This window comes from Cavia porcellus, unplaced genomic scaffold, assembly GCF_034190915.1.
Source record: "Cavia porcellus strain 051 isolate PalLab524CR breed Dunkin Hartley unplaced genomic scaffold, mCavPor4.1 scaffold_5, whole genome shotgun sequence".
Classification (NCBI taxonomy): domain Eukaryota; kingdom Metazoa; phylum Chordata; class Mammalia; order Rodentia; family Caviidae; genus Cavia; species Cavia porcellus.
In genome coordinates, this window is record NW_026947488.1 from 74,493,685 (window position 1) to 74,520,062 (window position 26,378).

At 43.8% G+C, this 26,378-nt stretch overlaps 1 protein-coding gene across 1 annotated transcript in view; it reads right to left on the reverse strand.

Annotated features, from left to right (window-relative positions):
* Wwtr1 (WW domain containing transcription regulator 1) overlaps positions 1-24,118 on the reverse strand; it is a 123,219-nt gene extending 99,101 nt beyond the window's left edge. Inside the window, exons 1-2 of the mRNA XM_003476548.5 lie at positions 23,967-24,118; positions 23,144-23,577 (exon numbers count right to left, since the gene is read on the reverse strand). Coding sequence (XP_003476596.2) covers positions 23,144-23,574 — 431 coding nt within the window. The 5' untranslated portion in view covers positions 23,575-23,577; positions 23,967-24,118. The remainder of the gene's footprint in view (positions 1-23,143; positions 23,578-23,966) is intronic.
* Positions 24,119-26,378: the final 2,260 nt, after the last annotated feature.

Sequence of the window (26,378 nt, forward strand, 5' to 3'; positions counted from 1 at the left end):
CACACCCTTTCCTGCTTAGTCCCCACTCTAAAGAAAGAGACAAGGTGACTCTGTTTTATAAATGAGGAAACTGAACGTTGCTGGTAATATGTGAACTCACTGAATGGCAGAGCCACGATTCAAACCAGCGTGTCTGACTGCAGCTCAGGAGTCCTCCCTCTGACTGTGCTCTGCCAGTAATGACCAAGGAACCCGGCTGTCCATCTGCAGCCACTGCCATTAGGCCTGGGTTTCTATTTCTAAAGCAAGAGCTGGTGAGGTGCTGAGTTCTACCCTAGAGGGTGGCAAACAGGGAGAGAGGAAAGGGGGAAAGAAAGAGAAGGGGAGGGGAGGGGAGGGAGGGGAGGGGAGGGGAGGGGTAGGGGAAGGGAGGGGAGGGGAAGGGAGGAGAGGGAAGGGAAGGAAAGGAAGAAAAAGAAAGAGAGATGGAAAGGAAGGAAGGAAGGAAGGAAGGAAGGAAAAAAGGGAGGGAAGAAAAGAAAAAAAGAGAGGGCAGTATGTTGGCAACTGGAGATCCCAGTGAAAAGAAAACTATTTTCCCCTTAAAAATAGAAGTAACTAACAAAACAAATAAAAGCAATTTTCCAAAAGGTACAAGTAACCTAAATGTCCACAAAGATGAACAGATAACCAAAATGAGGTCCATCTGTACAATGCAACATCACCTGGTCATGGGAGGAGCGAAGCACATTGATACCACACAGATGAGCCCTGAAGGCCAGGTATAACGGCGGATCCCCAAAGGGCCTAACCTGACTGGCCGCCACAAGCCTGAAACAAAGAAGTTATGCCCTCCGGACTGCAGAGCAGGTTCAGGGGAGGCAAAGGCCATAGGGGCTAAGAGGCCAGAGGTGAGGCCTGAATGGATCTACAAGGCAGATGAGCTGGACAGAGGATGGACAGGAAGCAAGGGCACTCCAGAGGGTGAAGGTCCTGCCCAGGGACCCTGCTGACACATGGATCGATAGAAGAGGTTAACCCAGGTGCACAGTGCAGATTCCGGGGACCGGAGAGAGTCGAGGACCAAGCAGGTCAGCCCGAAGGATGGGACACTAGGGAGAGGTCCACAAGGACAAAGGAAGGGAAGATCAGCCTGGCTGTGACACACAGAGAATGGGGTCTGAGGCCTGAGTGTTGTAGAGACAGAGACACAGAGCAGGAAGGGACAGGAAAGCAGGAAAGATGAGATCCTGAAAGGGAAATAGAGACAGAGACACAGAGCAGGAAGGGACAGGAAAGCAGGAAAGATGAGATCCTGAAAGGGAAAATCACGAAACGCCAATCACCAAGGCCTGTGGGAGAGAAAACAAGGACAGTCAGGGACTGCCGGACGTCAGGCCCACCCTGCCTGGGCATAAATCCTTCAAAGTGCTAACTGTGGACACGTCACCTGAACACTCCCTGCCTCCGTCTTCTGACTAAAGGGGTCAACATAATGTTTGTCATACTGTCGCTGGGATAATTAAGTGACAGTGTGGGAACAATGCCTGGCACGGAGTGCACAGCATTACATGTTCTGTTAGATAAACAGACATAAGTGCATACTAAGAGGTCCGTGACCCCACTTCAAAACAACACTGGCAACCTGGAAGCCCCGCCACCTCCCACCAAAGCTTCCCTCTGCTCTCGTGCTCCTCCAAGGTCCCCTAGGACCATCCTTAGGTCCTAGGAAGAATCAGCCACGCTCACTGCCCTCCGAGGTGGGTCTAATGAGAGAATAGGAACAGAAAACAGGAAAAGGACTGCCCGCTACCAAAACCCTTGCACAACAAATGCCTGCATGCTATGGTTGGTGAGGAACCCAAAAAACAGGCCAGGCTGCGGTCCCCCAGGGAGGCGCATGCCCCTGGCCCCACACCTGCCTTTCCCAGGCCCTGCCAGAGATCTGGGACCCCTCGAGCCTCCTCCCTAGCAGGACACCCTTTAGGCTGGGCCACAGCACCTCCTTTCCACACCTGTCCCACACAGTGGAAAGCACAGTCTTGAGGGCTCACTCTGCACTGAGAGTGCTGGCCAGAACCCTCCAAGCAGGGCTTCAAGACAGGAGAGGAGGGGTAGGATTCTGGTCTGTCCTGCATGGGGTGGGGATGAGGGGGATGACACATTCTGTGACCTGGATCAGAGTGGGCAGAAATAAGCAGCCTGGTCATACTCAGCCCTTACCTATGTGTATTTGCGTGTTTACGGCAGTGTGTCCACAGCAGCTCACAGAAGGACTGCAGATACAGTGCCCCCAAAGTCAAAGTAAATTTAAAACTATCATGCAAATACAATGCATTTTTAGTAATTGGACTTGAGTCTCATTTCTTTGGATAATTACTAAAGTTCTTTGAGGATGGTAAAAAAGCTCAGATGAAAGCAGAATTCAATTTATATTAAAATCACAATTCCATTACTGAGCAAACAGGTAAATAAACTATAGTACAGGCATACAATGGGATAATGTATTTAGTAATCTCTAGCTGCTGTCATGGAAAAAAAAAAACATGTTTTGTTGTGGAGGATGAGGGAGAAAAGGCTGAGAAAGGATAACAGTGGAGACAAAGAATCCGAACCACAGGTTTCTATGTACACGGGACTAAAGGATAGGACCAGAGGGGCAGGGCACATCTGCTGGGGAGACAGCAGAACAAGGGACAGAGAATCAAGAGAGGTTGTCGCTCGGGCCCGGTGTCTAAGCGTTCATCCATGTGTAACTTGAGCAATTTTTAAAAATTAAGAAAAAAAAATTGCATCTAAATATGTCACTGTTTAGAACTAACGCAAAACTGCTTTATAATTTTAAACTCCTCTCTTTATTCTAGCCAGAAGCGGACACAATGAACTACATTGCCAGCCCCTTTTTTATTTGTTTTTTATTTTCATACAGTCTCACTAAATGGTAATTTTCCCAGGCTGTGCTTGGACTTTGGATCCTCCTGACTCAGCCTCCCAGAGTACTAGGATTATGGCGTGTACCATCATGCCTGGCATTTTCCCACTCCTCTGCGCTCTGAAAAGGTAAGTCTAATTCAATCTGTGTGACCTTAAAGGAAATGTAAAGAATAAGAGTTCAAGACAAATTTTTAAGTAACAATGAATATGTAGTTTAAATCATGACATTCCTAGGACAATAATTTCTGCCCAGTTTATCTGGCTCAATTACCCTTTAAATTTGTGAACAATGGTGTTACCATTCCGAATGGATTTGAAGCTGTGTTTAAATACTTGTGACTAACTAGTTCCTCTGACATCTCTGCACTGTTTACACAGTTAATCTGCTTAATTACAGTTTTGTTGAGATCTCAGATTCCCCTATTACTCTGCATCCTGAAAAATCCTTTGAAACCTAAACAGCCTGCTCTACCTCTCCAGGTGTGGATGAGGCTACAATCTGGTCCCCTCTGATGGGGTGGTACATTTCCACTGAGTGCAGTGTGGAAATGATCTTGACTTTGGGTACTTAACCAAATCAATGAATATAATGGGTTATTCCCAGGTCCCTTTCCTCTCTTGGATCATCACTGTTCTGCTTGAGGAAATGATTTCTTGTAACTTACAGTCAAACTAAGAAATTAAAGAACACACTGTATTCCAAAGTCAAGTATACTTTATACGTACCCACTGTGCTAAGCACAGTGGCACACAGTATGAGCTCAATAAATATATAGTAGCTTCTTACACGGGAAAGAATCACCAAATGATTTAAGTAATTTAGAAATTTCTAAAAACCACTTATATTACTTTAAGAAAAATATTAATTGAACTCTTACTGTGTGTGCCAGGCTTTGGTCCAGGAGTAGGGGGTTAGTATAGAGGTAAAATTTGATTCTTGTCCTAAGAAAGTAAACTGTAACTATTCTCTTCCAGGGCAAAGAGTCAAGGGTTGTCTATTGTTTCCAAACTTCAAAGGGAAGTTGAATGGTAACATCTAATCTCAAAGTATCCACTTCTGCCTCTGACCACCTAATGGCATTTATTGTTTCAGCAGCACGGTCTGTATCAGCATCCATCTCAAATGTTCCCTAGGAAGCATGCCCTGGACAAGAACAACTCAACGCAAGAGGGCCACGTTCTCAGAGCTGACAAATTGGGGAAATGAAATAAACCCATTCCTTTCACAACAAGCCTCACACAACATTTTAATGGACAGTAGAAAAGATTAAGTGCCAATTACCCTACAGATTAAATTACGATGGGGATCTGGAGGAGGAGGAGATTTCCTCCTAGCTGGCTGGTCCAATAAGCTGTTTGAGAAGAAATGAAGTTACCAGAACCACTACATAGATGGAGTTTATTCCAGGCAAATGAGAGAAATCACACTGCTCTTTTGCACCAGAAATTAAAAGAGAAACCACTGTATATGAACTATGCAGTGGCCACCAACATAAAACAAAGAGAAAATGGGACAGCCTACATTCATGGCATTTCATTCAGGCCTGTTTATTAACATGCCCCCTAACTTCCCCGAAACTCTCCCCCTGTTATGTCCACATAGATTCTGTGATGAAGGTGACTGCCTGGAGAAAGATACAAGCCCCCACACAGAGTATAATTCCCTCACACTTGTATTTTTAAAGAGTTCATATGAAGGGTCATGACTTTTGCATAAAACCAGCTCTTGACTTCGGATACTTAACCAAATATTAAAAATGACTCCTCGCTTCTTCTCTCCCTCCCTATTTTTTCTCTATTTCTCTCTCCATCCTTCTGAGTACAAGTTTAAAAAAGAAAAAAAAAAAAATCAATGCCACAAGTCTGTACATTTAAATGCAGCCCACATGACATTTCCTTCGCATTTAATTGCTTCCATGCAATTTATATCCGCTAGTCACGCTAGACCCCAGAGTATTAAACATGCTGTTTTACAAAGAAGCCCTTGTCCTATAATAACCCCCATAATCAAAATTCAGGAATTATGGACAAGACTCAGCCGGCTGAGGGATGAAACAAACAAGTTTTTAAATTCACCCAAAGCCGACTTTGGGCAGGAAGCAGCTCAAAGCCAGCCACTCTAGCACCAGGATTGAGGGCAAAAACTCTCAGTAACTCCAAGGAAGCCTCACTGGGATCGCCAACATTGCAGTAAGTCTGCAAGCCAATGGCTTTAACTCCATCGTCGGGGACTCACCCAGGAGAGGTATCCCTGGGTCAAAATGGGCTTGCTGTTTCTAGATTTTTTGAGGAAATGCCACACAGATTTTCAGAGTGGTTGCACCAGTTTGCTGGTGGAGGGTTCCTTTCCTCTACCTCCTCAACAGCATTAGGTTTTGTTGCCGGTGCTGTTGTTGCTACCGTTGCTGTTGGGCGGTTTTCTGTGGTTGTGGTGGGTCTGTTGCTGTTGTGTGGTTTTGCTTTACTTTACCCATATATGCTTGAGCATTTTCCATTCCCTTCCTTCTCCTCCTTTATCTCACCCCCTCCCAAGTCTGCCGCCCTGTTCCACCCTGTCACACTGACCCACCCACCTACGCAGCAGCTCATCCTGACTAAGCTCTGGACACAGGCTAGATGCGTCAACAAACTGCAAATGCAGTATCTATACACAGTGGAATACTATTCAGCTAAAGAGAAGAACAAAATCAGGTCATTTGCAAGAAAATGCTATATCATTTAGGCTGGCTTTAAACTTACTATGTGTCCCCACAGCTGGCCTCAAACTTGTGGTGATCCTCCTGCCTCAGCCTCTCAGGTGATGAGATTACAGATGTGCGCCAGCATGCTGGCTTCTCTCTATTATTCTGAGGAGATTAAAGTTACCTCTTCTATCTTTCTACAAACAACTTAGGCAGCATTTATGGTTTTGTCTTGTACTGAAGGACATCAAAAACATCTCAATGTTGGATTTACCCCCAATACTTCCCCAACATACCTCCCCAAAAGTTCACCACTGAACTTCCATGTCTGCCGAGGAGCACAGGACTTCCTGGACCTCCTTATTCACACAGCCTGCTTTGCACAAGACTCACACTTCCGTTCTGGAGAAATCCCTCTAAATGACATTGCTTAGCTTCCCTACTTACCATCTCTGGGCCTCCCCAACAGGAGAAAGACTCTAAAAACAACTTTTAATTCCAAGCAGTCTCTCTTCACATTCAAAGCCCACTTAGGACAAAAGCAAAACTATCTAAACTACTTACCAGATCCATATAGTCATATCTTCAGGAATTTATTAAAATTTCTATGATTTCTCCCTTGACTGGTTTCCATAAACCAATGTTTTTGCCTATGAATAAATGTAAGAACAAAATATAGCCTAGATATAATATGTCATCCTAGTTCTTACAAACCGACAGGTGAAAACATTTTACTTAGAACCAATAAATTAGTTTGGCCTATTATAATTTTTAAAAATTATAAACATGAGCCGGGCATGGTGGCTCACGCCTGTAACCCCAGCACTCAGGAAGCTGAGGCAGGAGGATTATTGCGAGTTCAAGACCAGCCTGAGCTACAAAGTGAACTCAAGGCCAGCCTGAACTGCACAGAAGGACTCTGTCTCAAAAAGACCAAAAAAAAAAAAAAAAAAAATATATATATATATAGGCATAGTAGTGCATGCCTGTTATCTCGGCACTTGGGAGGCTGAGGCACATGAATCTCTACAAGTCTGAGGACAGTCTCAACTACATAGAGAATTCTGGTCTTAAAAAAAAAAATCCTAACCTATCAGTAAAAATGGTCACTCACAGTTTATTGATTTCTTAGTTGGTACACAGAAAAAAAAATTTGTTTTTTGTCTTTTTGAGACAAAGTCTCATTATACAGCTCAGACTGGCCTTAGGCTCACTGTGTAGCACAAGCTGGTCTTGAACTTGCAATGAACGTCTTGCCTCAGCCTCCTAAGTGCTGGGATTACAGAAGTGCACTACTGCGCCTGGCTTTCACAGAAATATTCTTTATTGTAAACACCTAGCTAGATCTGGACCTAGTCAGAGCCACAATATTTTATGTATCAAGACACTGGCAGATCAAACAAAAATAAGATTTTTAAAACATTCATTTAGAAGCTCATATTTACAATTTGGAAATAAAAGCCTGCTGTTTTAATGGCATTTGATATTATTTATTATGCAACGTCCTTTTATCTTGTTCTATAACATAACAATTTTGTTTTACCCTTTGCAGGCATTACTTTCACTGTACAAAACAAACACTGTTTTAGTGTCAGTAAACAGGATCCCTCACTTTAGTGGAGGCAGTTCTATAGTATTAGTTTACACCTCCAAGCTCCAACTTGGGAGTTCAGAATACTATTTTTTTTTTTATTTAAAGGAAAAAAAAACAGTATAAGGATACAAGTAATACAGAATTACCAAAAAAAACTGTAAGAAATCACTAGTTAATAGATTAAATATTGTCATCTTAGAAATAGTTGTTCAAGTTATAGGATTAAAGCATACAAAGTGGACATTCAAACAGTGAGACTGCAAACAGTTGTGTTCAATGATCCAAACAAAATCTTAATAATATGGTCATCTATCTTAATACACCTAAACACACTTGCAGTTGTATCCTTTAGAGCAATTTTTTTCCCTCTCTTTTTTACAACAAAATTTATACATTTTGGGTTTTATTACTCCCATAGTTCTTATTACTTTTTTTTTTTGGAAAAGAATAAAACCAACTATGACAAAACAAAGCAGTCAGTCAAAACAAAGGATAGACATAGCACATGATGTAAAAACAGAATACAAGGTTATCAACAATGGTTATCATAATGCCTCTTGCTTCCTTAAAAAGAATTGCCTATATCATTAGGTATAATAAAATTGAACAAAACAGTACAGAACAAGACAATAAAACCTAAACATTGTAAACATTACAGAACTTTAAAAGAAGATAATAGTCAAACCACAATGGGTATCATAATGAATCTTATTGCCTTCAAAGTAGTTGCCTATACACTCAAACAATACTATCAAACAGAACGGAACAGAGTATAAGCAGTCAAAACAAAATAGTGGGAGTAATACAGGGCTTCAAATCAAGTTAATAGGAAATCAAAAAAGTTACTATAATATATCCTGCTAACCCGATTTAATAGTAGTTACCATAGTGTTTCTTTCTTTGAAATATTTGAATATAACTTCGTATACTATAGCATCAAACATATCAAGACAGTGTGAAACCATTCAAGAGGATGAAAGTATTACAGGGTATTTAGAACCAGCTAACGGAAAATGAACAATGGTTTCTATATTATCTCTTTGCCTATAAAAATTTTTGTTTATACTATCACACATAATAAAATCCAGTAAGATACAGCATGATAAAACCAATGGAGACAGAAGAGCAACAGTTTGGTGGGACTTCAAAACAAGATATTAAATCAGCACTAGCTATTATGGTGTCTTGTTTCCTTCAGAATAGCTGTTCATATCATCACAGGCAATAATATCAAACAGCCCTGAATAAAGCCATTCCAATTAATGAGCATTTTTCATCAGCACTCAAACTTGGGCTCCATAAGATCTCTGCCAGTCACCAAGATGTCCACCAGGCTACAAAAGGGCTTTCCAAGAACTGTTAAAACTCTAAATTGTTACTAACACTTTGCTTTAAAGTAAGCATGAGCAATGCATTTTAATTAGCTGGACCACAGTCCGTTATTCACACACCTGAAGTAAGCCGGACGCTGCAGTATCCGACTAATCTGAGACCTTTCCTGCTTTTTGACCAATTAACTACAGTTAGCCAATTACGAGAAAAACACTATGGTACAACTTGACTCGTTTCTTTATAGCCAATAATTTTTAAAAAGCCTAAAACAGCTCAAACTCTCCCTCTACTCACCTGGCAAAGTTTTAGCCAAAAGCTTCAAGCATTTGGGACCTAATCTTTAAAGTCATGTCTTCAATGTTGCCATTCCAAATTGTCCCTAATGATTCCTACATGCTACTCTGCCCCTACTGTTAAGTATCTGTTAATAATCACTCACTACTCGATAGTTATAAACAGTAAGCAAGAGAAAAACACAAAGAACAATGGCTCCACTGTGTGCTGATCGGCTTGGAATCCTTGGATCTTCGCTTGAGAACTCAGCTTTCCAAAGCCAAAGCCCAGCCCTTGCCATATTTATACTCAGAATGCTGAAATGCAAGATCAATAACTCAGACTGAACATTTCTTAGACCATAGATAGGATAACTAAACTATTTTTTTGAACCTAAGGGGAAAAAAAAGATAACACATTTAAAGTAGATTTGGTTACACCTTAACTCAAAGTAACTGATCCTTTCTCGATTCTTTTTTTTTAGACACACAATCTCACTTTGTGGTGCAGGCTGGTCTTGAACTCAAGGTAATCCTCCTGCCTCAGCTTCCAAGTGCTTGCATGACCCGCATGTGCCACCATGCCCAGCTAACTTCCTTTCTTTCCAGTTGTTCTCCAAGGTAGACTTACAGTTTGGTTTTGTGCTAAAATGTACAATTAAATATGAAGAATCCACACCTACTTGCCTAAAGCTCCATATATAGGCTTGCTTTTCAAACATACAAAAACAACAACCCATAGAAGTGCAGACAATTGCACTAGGGAACATGTCTTCAGAAAGCATAGTCATGTGTGAGCAACATAGAAATTTACTGCCTTTTTCACGGTTCTTAACTCCTCCTACAAAATGCACAGCTTTACACAAATCCCAAGCCCATAACAAGACTATCCAGTACTTCTAAATGAGCAAAATGAAATAGAAGAGCCCTTTAACACAAGTTTGAAGTATAAAACATACCCAAACTCATACCAGTTTGATAAAATCAAATATGGACCCAAGAATTTACCTGCATTAATCCCACAATCCCCATTTGCCAGGGATCAGTCAGTTCTGACAATCAGAAACAGATAGGAAAGATAAGCAGTTATCTGGAACTACAGTTACATAATATTCTGAACCATAAATTTTTAACTGATAGCTTCCAAACACTATCTGCTACTTTTCAGGCTGCAATTTAGCAAGAGGCAGCAGCCCAGCCATGGTAGTCCCATGTGCTACAAATTGTAATAAATATTTTACCACAGTGAGACTAATTTTCCCCACAGCAAGTGAGTATCATATCAATTAGTGTAATATTTTTACATAAATCTTTTAACTTATCTTGGTTAGTTTTAAAACACTGACTTCAGACCACATTTTATTAGGATGTTTATACAAGCAAATGTGTGGTCCTTCCCCACCACATTAAACCTACAAAACGAGAACTGCTCCTTGGCAGCAGACTATACATGAACTTGTGGGACTGAATGAGAACACGCTGTCCACACCTATCTAAGTTTCTTTTTTTGATTTTTTGAGACAGGGTCTCAGTATGTAGCCCAGCCTGGCCTTGAATTTATAGGATCCTCCTGCCTCAGCTTCCAGAATGTTAGGTTACTTCATTTTCTTTTTTCCAAAACAAAAGTATTAAGTTATCGTAGAACTTAGTGTCTCAGGCTTCTGCCTCTGTCCTTTCCTCCAGAAAAGCAAGTGGCCTTCCTGGATGTGTTCCAGTTCTCATCTTGTCTGACTTAGGAGGAAAATGCTGCAGAGTGAAACATCTCTCCTTTCAGAGATGCTCTGGGCCACTGTTTGGACTTCCTCCTTCCTCTCAGGCTGTTCCTTCAGCACGTCCTTTATAGGATAAAAAGGCACTCTATCCCTAAGCTCTCTCTGAAGCTCTCATCCACACCTAAAGTCGAGTAACCAACTTGACAGGCTTAGGACGCAGCTCAGTGATGGAGCGCTTGTCTGGAATACCATACATCCCAGGTTCAATCCCCAGCACTGCCAAAAACACACACACATATTTGACATCCCAGACGGCTCTCCCTTCCCATCCCAGATGAGTCCTCTGGATATTTAAATTCAGGTCAAACCCAACCTGGTAAGAAATTCCTCAACTTCTTCCAAATCTCTCAGTTACAACTGGAGGCACCCTGGTCTGCGTCCCTGTATGGTCAGGGACGTGCAAATCATTATTTCAACCTCTTTTCCTCTAAACCATTGCCAATCCTGTCAAATATCCTTTTCACAACTTCAATGCTGATTTCATTTCTTCCCTATTTCAGCTCCTCAAAAGCAGTTTTCGGGCCAATTACTCTTATGAGCACCTTCATTCCAGAGCAGCAAACATATTTCAGTTACATCTTAAGAATTCTGGAATTGCAACTGAGATTCTACTGCTTTTCTCTTCAGTATGGCCCAATCAGACTGTTCCCCAAAACAGGGCCAGTTCGGGAGCACAAGAAACATCAGTTTCCTAAAGCACCAAGCCAAGAACTAGTCTGGAACACGGTTACCCCAACAAGGCCTCGACCTTCCAGTCACTGTATCTTTTTCACAGAAGTGAATCCACAGCTACAGTCTTCTCGGTCCTGAGTGGAAACACACATACTGGTTCCCCTGACATTCAAGCAATAGATCGGTGCCATTTTTAGAAATCAAATCTTTCCTACACGTATGTATGTATGTAAGCCTAACGGACCCAGCTTAATTTTATATCCTTCCATTCTGTTTGAGCTTTTTTATATCTATTACAGCCAGGCATGATGATACATGCCTGTAATTGCAACACTTGGGAAGCTGAAACAGGAGGATCTTTGTGAGTCTGAGGCCAGTCTGGGCTACAAAGGGAGTTCAAAGTGAGTTCAAGCCTGAACATATAGTGAAACCTTGCCTTGAAAAAAAAAGAAACAAACAAAAAAAAACTATTAGTTTTAGAATAAAAACTGGCACTTTTTTCCCCCATAATATCAAAAATAAACCCAGCCCTTCACATCAAGCTACATTACCAGTATGTTTCATTCTGTTTGATTTTGTTTTTGTTTTTTGAGGCAGGCTCTCGCCATGTAGTTGAGGCCGATTTTGAACTCACTATGCAGTCCAGGCTGGCCTTTAACTCAAAGAGCTTCCCTCCTAAGTACTGCAATTAGAGACAACCACCACCATGCTTAGCCGCTGCCTTAGTCTTTGAACACCTAGGCCAAACGAGCAAACCAGGAAAAAGATACTCGGGATCTTAATACTTGCAGAAAATTCTTAATAAAGAAATATTTTTAAATTAATCCAGCATGTGTACTAACACAAATTTTTCTGTTCAATGACATCAGAGAAATCAGTAGTATAACTATCTTAACTACTTTTTTATACCCCTATATATACATATACATAGTGTTGTTTCTTTCGCCTCGCACTAATGAGACAACATGATGTTCACACAGATGGGTCTGATTTATTTCACTGATGAGTATGGTCTCAAGTTGTATCCATTTACCTATAAAGTCTCCAGTGTATCCCTCTTTGTGGCTGAGTAGTACTCCAGTGTATAAAAATACCACAGCTTTTTATCCATTCCTTAATTAACAGGCATTTAGGCTGTTTCCAAGATCTACCTATTACAAACTGTGCTGCTATAAACATGGGTGCACACATATCACCATGGTATGATTGTCTTTAATTGTTATGGGAAGGTACCCAGAAGGGGAATAACTGGGTCAAATGAGACCTCCAATCCTAGAGTTTTAAGGAGTCTCCACACTGATTTCCACAGTGGTTGTACCAGTCTACATTCCCCCCAGCAGTGGAGAAGGGTTCTTTTTTCCTCACAGCTCCTCCAATATTTGTTATTGGTTGATTTTTTGGCACTAGCCATTCTTCTTGGGGTGAGATAGAATCTCAATGTTGTTTTAATTTGCATCTCACAAATGACCAGTGATGGTGAACATTTTTTCATATATTTATTTGCTGTTTGTATTTACTCATCTTTAAATCTAGGAGAACTGATTTTTTTTTTTTTTTTTTTTTTTTAGTTCTTTATATGTTCTCAATAATCCCCCGTCTCAGTTACAGTTGTCAAACATTTTCTCCCATGTGGTGGGTTGTATCTCGGTTTCTCTTGCTGTGCAAAAGCTTTTCAATAGGATGAAGTCCCAGTTGTTGATTCTTTTGTGATAGCTCCTGAGGCACATACAGTTTTAATTTAAACAAAATCTGGCATAGTAGAACATGACCATAATTCCAGCACTCTGGGAGGCTGAGGCAGAAGGATCCCAAGTTCTAGCCCAGCCTGCACAACCTAGCAACTTAGTGAAAGCCTATTTCAAAAAAAAAGTAAAAAGGACTGGGGATACCCCTCAGGGCAAAAGCCCTGGATTCAATCTCAGTATAGGAAGGAAGGAAGAAAGGAGAGAAAGAGAGACAGAGACAGGTCAGAAACAATTTAAATGCCCATCACCAGAGGACCAGTTAAAAAATTACAATATAGCCAAACAAGGGAATATACCTAGTTTTCAAAACAGCAAATGTTTATGTTTTTTTAAAAAAGTAGTAAATCCTGAGATATACTAAGAGCAAAAGGAAAGGTGCAAAAGACTGCATGTAGCACAGTGCACTTGCACCACGTTGCACATGGCTTACATGGTTGTGTGCTGATTACTGTTTAGATATACTGGAGCTCAGACAGTTTCGCTGGGAGACAAAAAGGACCAGCAGAAGAGGGTGAAACACAGAAGATATACATCATAATATATGCTTTTGTACTGTTTAAATATTTTGCCATTTACATGTACTTATCACTTATTCCCAAATATTTTATGATTTTAAAGAAGTCACAGGAAACCGTTAACTTGTGAGTTCAGAGAGCAGCCCCTCAGACGGCCACCCTCAGGGGACCCAAGCTGCACAGCCTGGGTGGGTCTGGAATCACGGTCGTGTCTGTGCCCAGCTGATCAGCCTCAAAGGAACTGAGTAACCGTCCCAAAACCACAGGAGCATTCCTGCAACAACCAGACCCAAGCACTATCGATTCTCAAGCAGAAATGGTAGCTTCAGAGCAGCTGGGCCACATCAAGGATGGCACAGGTTCACTGACCCATAAGGCAGAGACCACAACCACATCAGAGTCACACTTGCTCAATGAAACGTGGGGCAAATGAATGGATCCATGAGGGAAAGAAAATGGACAGATAAGGACGGGCACGGCAGCACACACCTGTAATCCCGACACTCGGGAGGCTGAGGCAGGAGGACTGCTGCTAGTAGAGGCCAGCCTGTGCTACAAAAGGAGTTCAAGGCCAGCCTAAACTGCTAGTAAAAACCTGCCTCTAAAAAGAAAAACCGAGCAAGGAATTTAGCTCAGTGGCATAAGCAACAGTCTGGCAAGCATGAGGTCATGAGTTCAACCTATAGTACCAAAAATAAAAGGCTAGGCATGGTGGCACACACCTATAATCTTAGCACTCACAGGTTGAGACAAAATAATCAAAGACTGAGCCAAAAGGATTGTCCATGAGTTCAAGGCCTGCCTGAGCTACATTGCAAGAGCCTGTTTAAAAAAAAAAAGGAAGAAAGAAAAAAGATTGATAAATTGCTATGAAAAATTCTGTTGTTTCCAGACTCTCTCAAACCAGTACAAAATACTTAGTTCCCTGAACATCTATGAATATTTCAACAATGGCATGGTGGTAGGTCCTATACTATTGTCAGAAAAAGTCAGGATTATGTATCTCAAAATTTAAGAGATGAGAAAGTGGCTATTTACCAGCAAAGGGTGAGCACACCCAACTATCTCCAGATCCAGAGCGCCAAAGAGACCTGTAATGATCTGCCAAGAACCTAAGGAAGGCCATGCACCTCTTGGTCAGAAAAACGTATCTTCCCCAACTTTTGGCCTGTTGGCTCACTTACTGGTGTCCTTTGTATTTTTCCAAGCTCCGTTTATATCCAGCCTCATTCACAGAAGCCTCTCTGAATATCCATGCTTTCATCGTCGTTTTCTCTTTGTGGTCAATGTCCAAGCTCTGACTCTTAAACACTCGGCCATGAAGGAACCCAGTCCAGAGCTCGGGGGACTGCGGGTAGGGGTTCCAGAGTGCGAGCTGGCAGTGCAAAGGCCTGAGCACTGTGCTCAGATGATACAATGCCCAGCAAGAAAACCATCATTCTTGCCCTCAAGGGGGTTACAGTGCAACATGAAAGAGAAATCATTAGTCAGGTACAGACCCTCACTGCTCTAATCCTAACACTCTAAAAGGCTGAGGCAGAAAGATCACAAGATCCAGTTAAGCCAGGGCAATTTAGAAATGTAACAAGACTCTCGCAAAATTTAATAAAAACAAAATAAATGACAACAGAGGATGTGGCTCAGTATGAATCTGTAAGGAAGGACGGAAACATGTGACAAATCCCAGACCTCCTGATCCAAGAATCCCAAAGGCTCCGAAAAGACTGCGGTTCTAAAGAGTGTACTTTGGAAAGCACTGCTCTCCCAATATTTCAGTGCATGGAAATGTTCATGGTCTCCTAAAGCCCAGCAGAGTGGCCTGCCCTGACACTGTGCCCAATAAGAAACCATGACTGCATGGCTCAGTCTTCCAAATCACTTTAAAAACCGCAACGCACAGCACAAGCACCTGCCTGGCAAGCATAGCGTCCTGAGTTCAATTCCCGCTACCAAACAAAACTCTGTGCTTAGTTGGGCACGTGGCGCATCGCATGCCTGCCATCCCAGCACTCTTGGGAAGCTGAAGCAGAAGAATCACAAGTTTGAGCCCAGCCAGGGCAAGCTAATAAGACCCTGCCTCAAAATAAAAAATGGCCAGGATGGAGTTTACTAAGATCTTCAGCTCAATTCCCAGTACCAAAACAAACACACTATGCACGGTTTCTAGCTTGGCCGGTTCTTTCTTCCCCATCACCCACTCTTGAGGCTAGTATTTAATTGAGAAAGGAAGAGGAAAAAGGAGATGAAATACAAGGCTGTAATTCTCATAAATCATAATTTGTCAACATACAGGGGCTCGACACTGCCTCAAAGCTCGGCCGCAATTATTTATTTTCAGTCATGTCCGTGATTTTAAGGCAAAGGGAAGCCAAGGGCTCTTTTACCTCTTTAGACTACCGTATCTAATTGACCTAGTCTATGAGTCCTCGGCAGAGTGCCCAGTCCTCACACACACGGTGACTGTCATCTGCCCTCACACCTGTGTTCACTGTAAAGGAGGCAGATTTACTCATGGTGGGAATCTTAAAGAAAATAAAACAGCCAGGTGTGGTGGTGCACGCCTGTAACCACAGCACTCGGGAGGCTGAGGCAGGAGGATCACCTCAAGTTCAAGGCCAGCCCGGGCTACCTAGTGAGTTCAAGACCAGCCTGAACTGCATAGTGAGACCTGGTCTCAAAAAACCAAAAATATAAATAAATAAATAAATAAATAAAATTAAAATTAGAAGATTGACCTTTTTTTGGTTTTTTGAGACAAGGTCACACCCTATAGTCCAGGCTGGCTTTCAACTCACTAGGTAACCCATGCTGGCCTTGAACCCTGAGTGATTGTCCTTTCTCTGCCTCCCAAATGCTGGGATTAAGAAGACTGACTCTAAATTCTTACTTTTAACTTAGAAAGTTGACTTTGACTCCAGGTCCAAGTTATCATTCTTAGCCAAAGTTATAAAAAGGAGTCAAAACTCCCCTTACTCTACTGCCGAGGCTTCTGCATCTGATTTTGGTCAGATAGAGGGGTATGTATGTTCAAAGAGGAAAGGGGCAGGCAAGAACTAACTTGTTCTGAGCATTTACTACATATGTGCCAGATGCACTGAATACATTATCTAGCCGGGCATGGTGGTGCATGCCTGCAATTGCAGCACTCAGGAGGCTGGGGCAGGAGGATTGCCTCAAGTTCAAGGCCAGCCTGGGCTATAAAGTCAGTTCAAAGTCAGCCTGAACTGCACAGCAAGACCCTATCTCAAAACACAAAAGCAAAACACAAAAAGGTAAATGTTACATAATCTTTCAAACCACCACATGATAGATACCTCTACCCTCATTTTACAGACAAAGTAACCAAGGCAGCAGGTTGTTCAAAGCCCAAAAAGACCCTCCATGGAAACAGAGGGTCATTCAAAGGTCCCCTCCCCCCAAAAGCCCAAAACAACAACAAAAAAAACCTCTTAAATCTATTTAGAACAACTTTTTTGTTTGCTTGCTTTTTGGTTTTTTTGTTCACTTGTTTTTTGAGATAAGACCTCATTTGCTGGGCATAGTGGTGCATTCCTATAATTCCAGAACTCTGGGAGGCTGAAGCAGGAGAATCCCAAGTTCAAGCCCAGTCAGGACAGCCTAGCAAGATCTATCTCAAAATAAAATCAGGACACAGCTCAGTACAGAAGCCTGGGGGTTCAATCCCTATTACCACAAACATACACGCACATACACACAAAGTGACATAAATTTAGACAATTGATGAATAAGAACTAAAAATCAATTTGACTTTTGGCGCTATATTTACACTCTTTGAATGGGCCTGGTAGTCCTAACATCAGATCCAATGTGTAAGCTGAAAATCTAATCCTGACACACAAGGCAATGAAACATTTCATAGAACTGTAACCATATAAATGTTGCCAATGGATTTTCAACTTTAAAGAATTATTTATGAAGGTAAATGTGTTAGCACACACCTGTGATCCCAGCAGTTCTGGGCCTGCCTGAACTACATAGGGAGATCCTGTCTCAAAACACCACAGGGAAAAAAACAAAAGAATTATTTATGAATAAGAAGGTCACCTTTCGGTCAAAGCACAGGTATGGGTTCAAGACCCCAGCAATGTTAGATAACATTTTTTTTCTTTTTTGTCTTTCTCTTTTTTATCGGTACGGGGATCAAACTCATGACTGCCTACTTGTAAGGCAGGCATTTATGCAGCTGAGCTAAATCCCCAGCCCCGCCCCTGACTCCAGCAATGTTAAAGCATCGCTGTCAAAAAATGAACGCAGCAATTAAGAGACTAAGACAGGAGGATCATGAGTTCAGTGTAACCAAAAACTATGGTGAAATTCAATTTTAAGAATCATTACAGTAAATGACACATTGCCAACGTTTCCTCCTCAAAATACTCCCCTTTGCTTCAAATGCCCTGGTCTCATTGTTCTTGTCACTTTCTGAAGCACTTGGGGAAGTCCTCCTGAGTGTCTTTAGTGATTGATTAAAACAGTAACCTTTCATCATCATTTTGACTTTGGGGCAGAGCCATAGAGAGCCGCACGGTGCCAGATCCAGTGAATAAGTGGGTGCGAAGGCACCGTGATGTTTTTATAGCCCTGCATCTCTGTGGGATGGCACGTGGCCGCAGCCTTCACCTCATTTTGATCACACCTCGGAAGAACAGAAGACAGGACTTCCAGAACTACCTTAAAAAGTAGCAAGAATCATAGGGTCAGTGTGTTCAGAGCACAGAAAAGTATATTGAGGGGTTTAATAGACTTTTTATCTGAATTCACTTCTCATACATCACTGATACTCTGCCTCAAAAAAACACAAAACAAAACCAAGGGTGAATTGGTAGAAATCTAAGTATCACTGATTTATAAAATATTAAATCAAGAAATATAATAGCATTGGGCTGGGGATTTAGCTCAGGGACATAAGCACCTGCCTTGCAAATGCGCAGTCATGAGTTCGATCCCCAGCACCAAAAAAAAAAAAAAAAAAAAAAAAAAAAAAATATATATATATATATATATATATATATATATATAATAGTATCAAAAACTGACAAAAAAATAACAAAAGTAACCTAACAATCAAAATAATTTAAATCCAAAAGTGTGGTGATACACACCTATAATCTGAGCACTCTTGAGAGGCTAAGACAGAAGGCCTTTGACTCTGAGCTCAGTCTGAACAATTTAGCAAGACTCTTGTCTCAAAACATAAAAACTTTGAAAAGGACTAGGGATGTTAAGTCGCACAAGGGTCCTGCAACAGTCCTCAGTAGCAACAATAAAATCAAATCAGTAACAAACTTGGGACAGGAAAGAAAACTAGTTTAAGGGACTACATTCTCCCTTCACATTTGAAGTCAAATTGGTAAATAAATAAACATGCTAAAAATATATCTCAACTAGTTACAAAAGTAACAAACTAAGAATTAAATATAGCAACAGTTTTCACAAAAATTAAAAGGTCTTCATGGGAGTCCTGAGGAGGTGAAGGAAACCGTAGCCTCTAACAAAAATCCTTCTGTCCTACAGCGTTTGTCACCCAGTGTAGGTTTCCTTGACAGAAATAGTTTTTAACCATGAATTTCAGAAAAGGAAAAATGCTAAAATTGTCACCAAAAAGTGCAGCCAGATGCTATAGCTAGAAACTTATGAAAGAACAGGACATAACCTTTTCCTACAGTTATGCTACTCAAATAAAAGTACCCCATAAGAATGTTTGTAGTATAAACCTACTGCAACAAGACTATTTTCTTTTTTAAAAGTCTGTTTCCTGGTTTATGTACAAAAAGCACGATTCCAAAGGAGGCGCACAGAGGAGACATAAAAAGGGTCAAGACGCTGCACTGTATGTATGTGTACCAATTCCCCATGATGCATGTACCTGTTATGTATCACAAGTGTACTCATAAAAAAGTATTGTTTTTAACCAGAAACTTACAAATCTCAATGGGGCCGAGCCTACTGGCACATGCACTCAGGAGGCTGAAGCAGGAGGACTGTCACAAGTTCGAGGCCAGCCTGGGCTATAAAGGGAGTTCAAAGCCAGCCTGAACCACACAGTGCGGCCCTGTCTCAAAACAAAGAAACAGAACCATGATGTACTCAGTTTCAGAGTCAATGTGCTAAGTTACTGTGCCAGGTCACTGCGTAGCATGCAGCCTGAGCTGTGGGCCTGGAGGAGAGGAGTAACAGATCTTTCTGAGGCCATGATTTCCTTTCTACGCAGCGCCCTCATACCTGAACACACAGCAAATGCACAGGAAAGGCAACCTCTGGGAGGTCCCCAAGAGCAGTTTTACCATAGACCTGGGAACAGTCTTACCTGAGAAAATGACAAAAAACATATTCAAGCTTCTGGGATGCTGCAGTTGTGCTTCCCGTAAAGCTCATTGTTCAACTAGGGAAGTGACAGGGCGCAGGGTGGGGGTGGGGAGAGGAAACTAACAGAGGTCCAGTTCAGGGTCCACCACTAATCACTGCAGGACTTTCCCAAACTCCTGCCCTTATCCTGTGCTGGCCTCTGTTTTCAAGCAAAAAAAAAAAAAGCAAAAATTGATCCTTGTTAATTTTAAATTCCATTGATTTCTGATACAAACAGCCCCCAGTTCTCAGCAGAGCAGAACAGGATTTTTCTGGCAGCCACATTTCACAGATGATGGTGCCAGGTAATAGATTTTAAGAAAATTATGTCAAGAGTCAGTTGCTACCATTTCTCAAGCTTCTAATCCACCGAAATACTCTGCCTTTCAAGGCTGTGTAACAAAGTGTGATATGTAACATTACTTCCTCCCTGTCAGGCATACTAGCAGATGCCTGTCATCCCAGCACTCAGGAGGTATGGGCAGAAGGATCACCAAGAGTCGCAGGCCAGCCTGCGCTACACAGTAAGTTTGAGGCCAACCTGGACTGCACAGTGAGACCCTGTCTCAAAAAAACCACACATACACACATACAAAATACACACATTTTACTTTCTTCAAACTTTAAACAAAGCTCTAAAAGAAATTTAAGAGAATTCTTGGCAGATTGCCTATTCTGAAAGACCATAGTCAATCCCAATGACTTCATTTCTTAAATTCTCCTATTCACTTGGACAAAAATTTTCCATGGATAGCATCAGATTAGGCCAGCTTACTGCATGCTTTTCAGCTGTCATCTTCATCTACTACTCTAAGTGAAATGAAATTGTACTCAGCCCTGGGTTAGGGAGTAGAGGAGGGGAGGTGGGCAAAGAGGATCATAGCAACTCCTCTAAACTAAAAGTGAACTTCCGTGTTTACCAAAAATCACAAACTGTTCTGGTTTACTCTAATCATTTGAAACACATGCATAAAAGGCATTTTTGTTTTGTGGTCTTTTTCGTTTAGCTTTCTATAGATATCAGGCAAGCCTGGCTTTTATTTTATATTTTTAATAACCATATTTTTTCTTCAGAGTCTTGCTATGTAGTATAGGCTGGTCTTAGACTCACTATATAGCTTAGGGTAGCCTTGAATTCATGATGATCCTCCTGTTTCAACCTACTGAATGTTGGAATTATATGCATGCCTGGCAATTATCTGAATCTTTTTGTTTGGTACCAAGGATCGAACTCACGACTGCACGCTTGCCAGGCAGGTGCTCATGCCACTGAGCTAAATCCCTAGCCCACCTGGCAATTATCACATCTATATTTATTATATACCATGTACATGTGTGTACTCATAAACAGTTTAAAAATCATCTGGAGGCTGGGTGTGATGGCACATGCCAGTGATCCCAGTACTCAGTAGGCTGAGGCAGGAAGAACACAAGTTTGAACCCAGCCAGGGCAACTTGGTAACATCAAGACCCTGTCTCTAAATAAAAAATGGCTGGGGATGTAGCTCAGTGTAAAGGTTCTGGGATTAAATCCCAGCACTGCAAAAAAAAATAGAAAGAAAGAAAGAAGGGCCCACAATGAATGTAATGATTATACCTACCTAAAATATCCCAATAAACAATTTTTAAAAAGAAAAAGAAATGAACAAAGGAACAAGAAAGAGAGAGAAGAGACAGAAATTAATTCCATTCTTTGGGACACTCTCATCACATTTTGGAAATGTCATGTTATTATTATATACGTGACTCCTACTAGCCACTTAGAAATCAGAGCACCAATACGTGTCTACACCATGGCTCCGTAACCCAGAGAAGACCAGCTTCAGAATAAACCACCACCAAGCATGTTTCGGGTCTTAGAACTGTGCCAGCCTCAAAACAAAAGTACAACTACACAAGATGTCAACAGCTTAGGGATGGGGAAGAAACAAGAACTGGTCACTAGCATGAGTCAGAGGTGGCTACAATAAACTTCATCCATCCCAGCACACCGATTCTCAGGGCTCTCTCACAGCAAAGCACCAAATGTCAGTTCCAAAGAAGATCTTGATTAAACTTTTAAAATAACACATACATCTTAACACCTTGGATTTTTTGAACTAACACTACTCCAAGCCAAAGAAATATGAGCTTTAAAATGAACTCTAAGGCAAGTTCTTTCTTAGCTCTTTCTTTTGTTGGCAGCGAATGCCAGCCAAACACAGACAACCCCGGACCGAGTGGTCCAGCGAGCCATCTGCTTTCAGGCCTTGGATAGCCTGGCCCTATGACCTTACTGGTTACATTTCCAGTTGCAGCTTGGTTCCTCCACAGGAATATAATTATCTTAGGGTACCACAATCAAAATAATTTCTTCTAGTGCTTGAGACTATGTTTTCCTGTAAAGTCTAATGCAGAAATTTGAATGTCCTGTAAAATTCATTACATCAAATGTTGCTGGGCATTGTAGCACATTCCTGTAATCCCAACACTCAGAAAGCTGAGGCAAGATCACTGAAAGTTCAAGGCCAGCCTGGGCTACACAGTGAATGAGCTCAAGGTCAGCCTGAACTACGCTGCAAAGCCCTGCCTTAAAAAAACCAAATAAATAAATAAATAAAAAGCTGCAGCACAGAAGGGAAATAACAAAAGCAGTCTCCCGATGTGATGGTATTTTAGGTTACCAAGTATGACATAACAAAACTCTTGACCCAATTTCCACCCGATTGGTCCAGCCCACAACTACTTCATCAGTAGCTAATTACATCATGTCTTTGGCCCTTATGTCACCCAAGTGGGAACAGTAAGGTCTACTATTCACCCTATCAAAAAGCTAAGTGATTTTTTGGAGCAGATCACCTACTCCACCAAAAAGATTCTCCTCTTCTCAGTCTCCCAACTTTTCTCTTTTATCTTGGAGTTAGACATGGCTCGGGGGTGGCTAACTGACTTAAGAGCTGTTAGCGCAGGCGACAAGGGGTTACAGGCCTAAGGCCTGGATTCAGGGCAAAATCATCTTTTTTGCTCTTAAATTTAGGGGTTTCTGTGTTCTGAATCTCTTGGCACTTTCAGGACAGTGGATGAACTCCATCGGACACTTCCCAGCTGCAGATCCCTCAGAAGACAAGCCCAACTCTGTGAAATTCACTCCTTACTTCTAGCTTTCCAGATCTCTGGGGGGGACCTTTCTCCCTCTGTCTCTGTCTCTCTGTCTGTCTCTCTCTCTCTCACACACACGCTCACACACACACACACACACACACACACACACACACACACACACGAACTCGCGCGCGCGCCCTGGGCATCATTGCTGTGTCCCCCTCGGCCTTAGGGTGACTTACTTGAGGAAGTACCTCTGGCCAGTGGCCGTGAAGGTCATCTCCCAGCCCGGGGGCAGCGGCAGCTCATCGGTCACGTCGTAGGACTGCTGGCGAAGGTGCGCGTGCTGCTGCGCGGGGCTGCCCGCCGCGCCCGCGCCGGTGCCCAGCTGCAGGGATGCGGGTGACGAGTGCGAGCGGACGTGCTGGGCGCCGCCGGCCAGCCTGGGCCCCGGGTGGCCGCCCGACGAGTCGGTACTGGACTGGCGCGAGTGCGATCCTGAATCCGGCTCCTTGAAGAAGGACTCCGGCAGGATCTTCTTCCGCCACGAGCTGGGCTTGGGGTTCATGACAGAGTTGAAGAGGGCTTCGAGGTCCGTGTCGAGGTCCTGCGTGACGTGGATCACTTGCTGCCCGGGCGGCGGGAGCGGAGGGGGCGCTGAGGACGGATTCATCTTCTGCAGGGAGAAAGGAAGTCAGATCAGCGTTTTATTTTAAATCGGAGCAGCCGGAGGTTGGGGGGGCAGAAAAGAAAAGGAGGAGACAGTTAGGTGTCCGCCTCGGGATCCCAGACGCTCAGCAGGCAGACCAGCCGGAGGGGGAGGGGTCCCTCCTGACCTCGGGAATTATGCAACTTTCTTGAAGCTCAGAAGTTACCCGGAGGAGGAGCAGCAGGGGAGTGGGGGGAGGCTGAGAAGAGCTGCACTTGGGAAGTTGCCACAGCGCTGGCGGCGCTCCAGGCCAGGAGGCCCCCCACCCACCCGTCCACCCGCCCTAGACGCCTCGGCCCGGCCTGCCCCGGTCCGGCTCCGGAAGCCCAAGCCCCGCCGGCCCCGGCGGCTCCCACCTGGGCGCACAGCGAAGCCGAGCCTGAGCGCGCGGCGGCCGCCGTCCCGCCCGAGCGAGCCGTCGGGCCCGGGTGGCTCGGGCGCTTGCTGGGTTTACGAAGCTGGAGCGGAGAAGCCGGCAGGCAGATCCCGCCCTGACTTGGTGCCCGGCAGCCGATGGGCTTCGGCTCTCACATCCCCAGAGCTGGCCTCAGGAGTTCACGCTCGGGGAGGAGGAGGCGGAGGAGAGGCAGACAGCGCGGCCGCCACAGCTCCCGACTGTCCCATAAACAAAGTTGGGAGCGAACTCCCACCCCCAGGAAAGAGGCGGGCCGAAAGTTGAGCTGTTGAATTATGCATGACCTCCAAGTCCTGGGCCTGCCTGCCCCCGCTCGCCCCTCCCCTTCCTCCACCACGCCGCCCCCTGCTCCAGAAAGCCCTGGCCGGATGGGTACTTTACAGGGCGAGAGAAGTCGGGTGCCCCCACCTACTCCGCGCGGCTGCGCGGACCTCTCCCCCGGAGCCCTGGATCTGCATTCCTTTGAGTTTACCACGGACTTGGGGAGGGATCAAAGGGAAAGTGGCCCGAGCCTGTTCAAGCTAGAGGTTGTGGACCGAAACCCAGCCGACAGTGGCGGAGGGCACGCGGGCAAGGGGCGGAGGCGGAGGAAAGATCGGTCTTGGCCGCTGCGCCCTCCCTGGAGCTGGGCGCGGAGTGCTGGGTTCGCTGCACTGACCCACGCTTGTGCCAGAGGTCGGGCTCGGGTGCAGCCGGCGCAGGGAGACACCGCGAAGGCCAGCCTTTCCACGGGAGGCTGCTTAGCGCTTGTGACCATATTTGGTCTGGTGAGGAGGCATCTTGGCTGCCTGGCTTTCAGTTGTCTGCGAGAGCGCAGACTGTGCCCAGAAAGTGCCTCTGTTGCTGGAGTCGCGGCTTCGCCAATCGGTGGGGCTGTAAACAAACAACCTTCGCACCATTCACCAACCACCAATCCGTAGTTTCTTCTTAGAGGTGATTTATGCCACTAGGGGTTGAGAAGAAACCGGGTCAAAGCTGGGTGCTGGAAGGACAGAGCAATTGCGCCCCCCTCCCCCGCGACATCCGCGCGGGTAGTGGGAGGATTGGAATGTCCCTGCCGCCCTCCAGGGAGCCTGGAGCTGGGATAGAGCCGGAGCAGGTGGCTGGGAGTAGACACGGTGCACCAGTGACCCGGAAAAAGCCACCCACCCTCACCGCCTGGATCTGGGAGCGGGGTGGAGACCCCTGCCTAAGGGAAGAGGTCAACCCTGGCAAGACAGCTGCAAAGAAGAGGGAGGTGGCCTTGCCATCCGGAGCAGCTCAATTCCTTCTGTCCTTCAGCTCATCACCAGTTGGGAGTGGGGCTGGGTGAGAAGGGGTGGCTGGAGGTAAGTCACTTCTACGTGGGCCCTGTTCTGCCCATTGAACCAAGCAGCAGTTTATTAAATAAGCCAAATGAGGCAATGTATGTAACACACACGACCAGCTGTATAACTTTAAACAACAAGCATTGTGCCCCAACATTTTATAAGGATGAAACAGAGTCAAAATTAAAAACTGGAATTGAAGGAGAATAAGGCCACTGCACAGTTTTGCTTTGGGGAAGGTAGGATTTTGAGAACACTGTTGAATGATTTCATCCTATCCCAAAATGAGCTACCTCCGGATTAGCTGGTTCCAGACTCCTCGCAGGCTGAGAAAGATCAGGGTAGACCAAGACAATTTGGGGATCCCCTTCACAGATGAAGCTTCAGAGATCACCTTCGGAGAGCTTGGCTCCTTTCAGGAGCCTCTGGAATCTGTGTTTTCCATGCAGTTCTCTGACTATAGGCTTGGGAAAGGAAAGGCGGCGAAGCCACTATAGGTCACTCCATGGGAAGTGCAGGTTTTGCAAGCTGTCCTCAGAAGCCACCAGTGGCAATGACACAGGGAGGAAACTGGAACTAGGAAGTAAATGGGACCAAAAGGTTACTAATTCAGAAGCTGCAGGGCTGATGTGATGATTACATGATGGAATGGTGAGGTCAGCCGTGCTCCAGAAAGGTCCTCCCCTCAGAAGGAAGGTGAGAATTGGGGTGGGGATCGAATGAGCAAGGATACAGAATAGTTACGTGCCAAGCTTCAACAAATAGTGGAGGGCAGGAGGAATAGATGTCTCAAATGAAATTACCCTGATCACAAGATCACTCCAAGACTCCAAGCTCCCAAGCAGCCTATGAGATATAATGCTAATTCAAACCGTAGGTCCATCTGCTTAGGAGACTTGAGTCCAGGCGTTCCAGACCAGCCTGAACAACACAGGGAGACCCTGTCTCAAGATAAATTCGTACCCACACAGCATATATATAAAATAGTAAACAGTTCCATAATATTTATTGTCCTCCCAGCCCTTCCAAAAATAATAGTTTCAGGT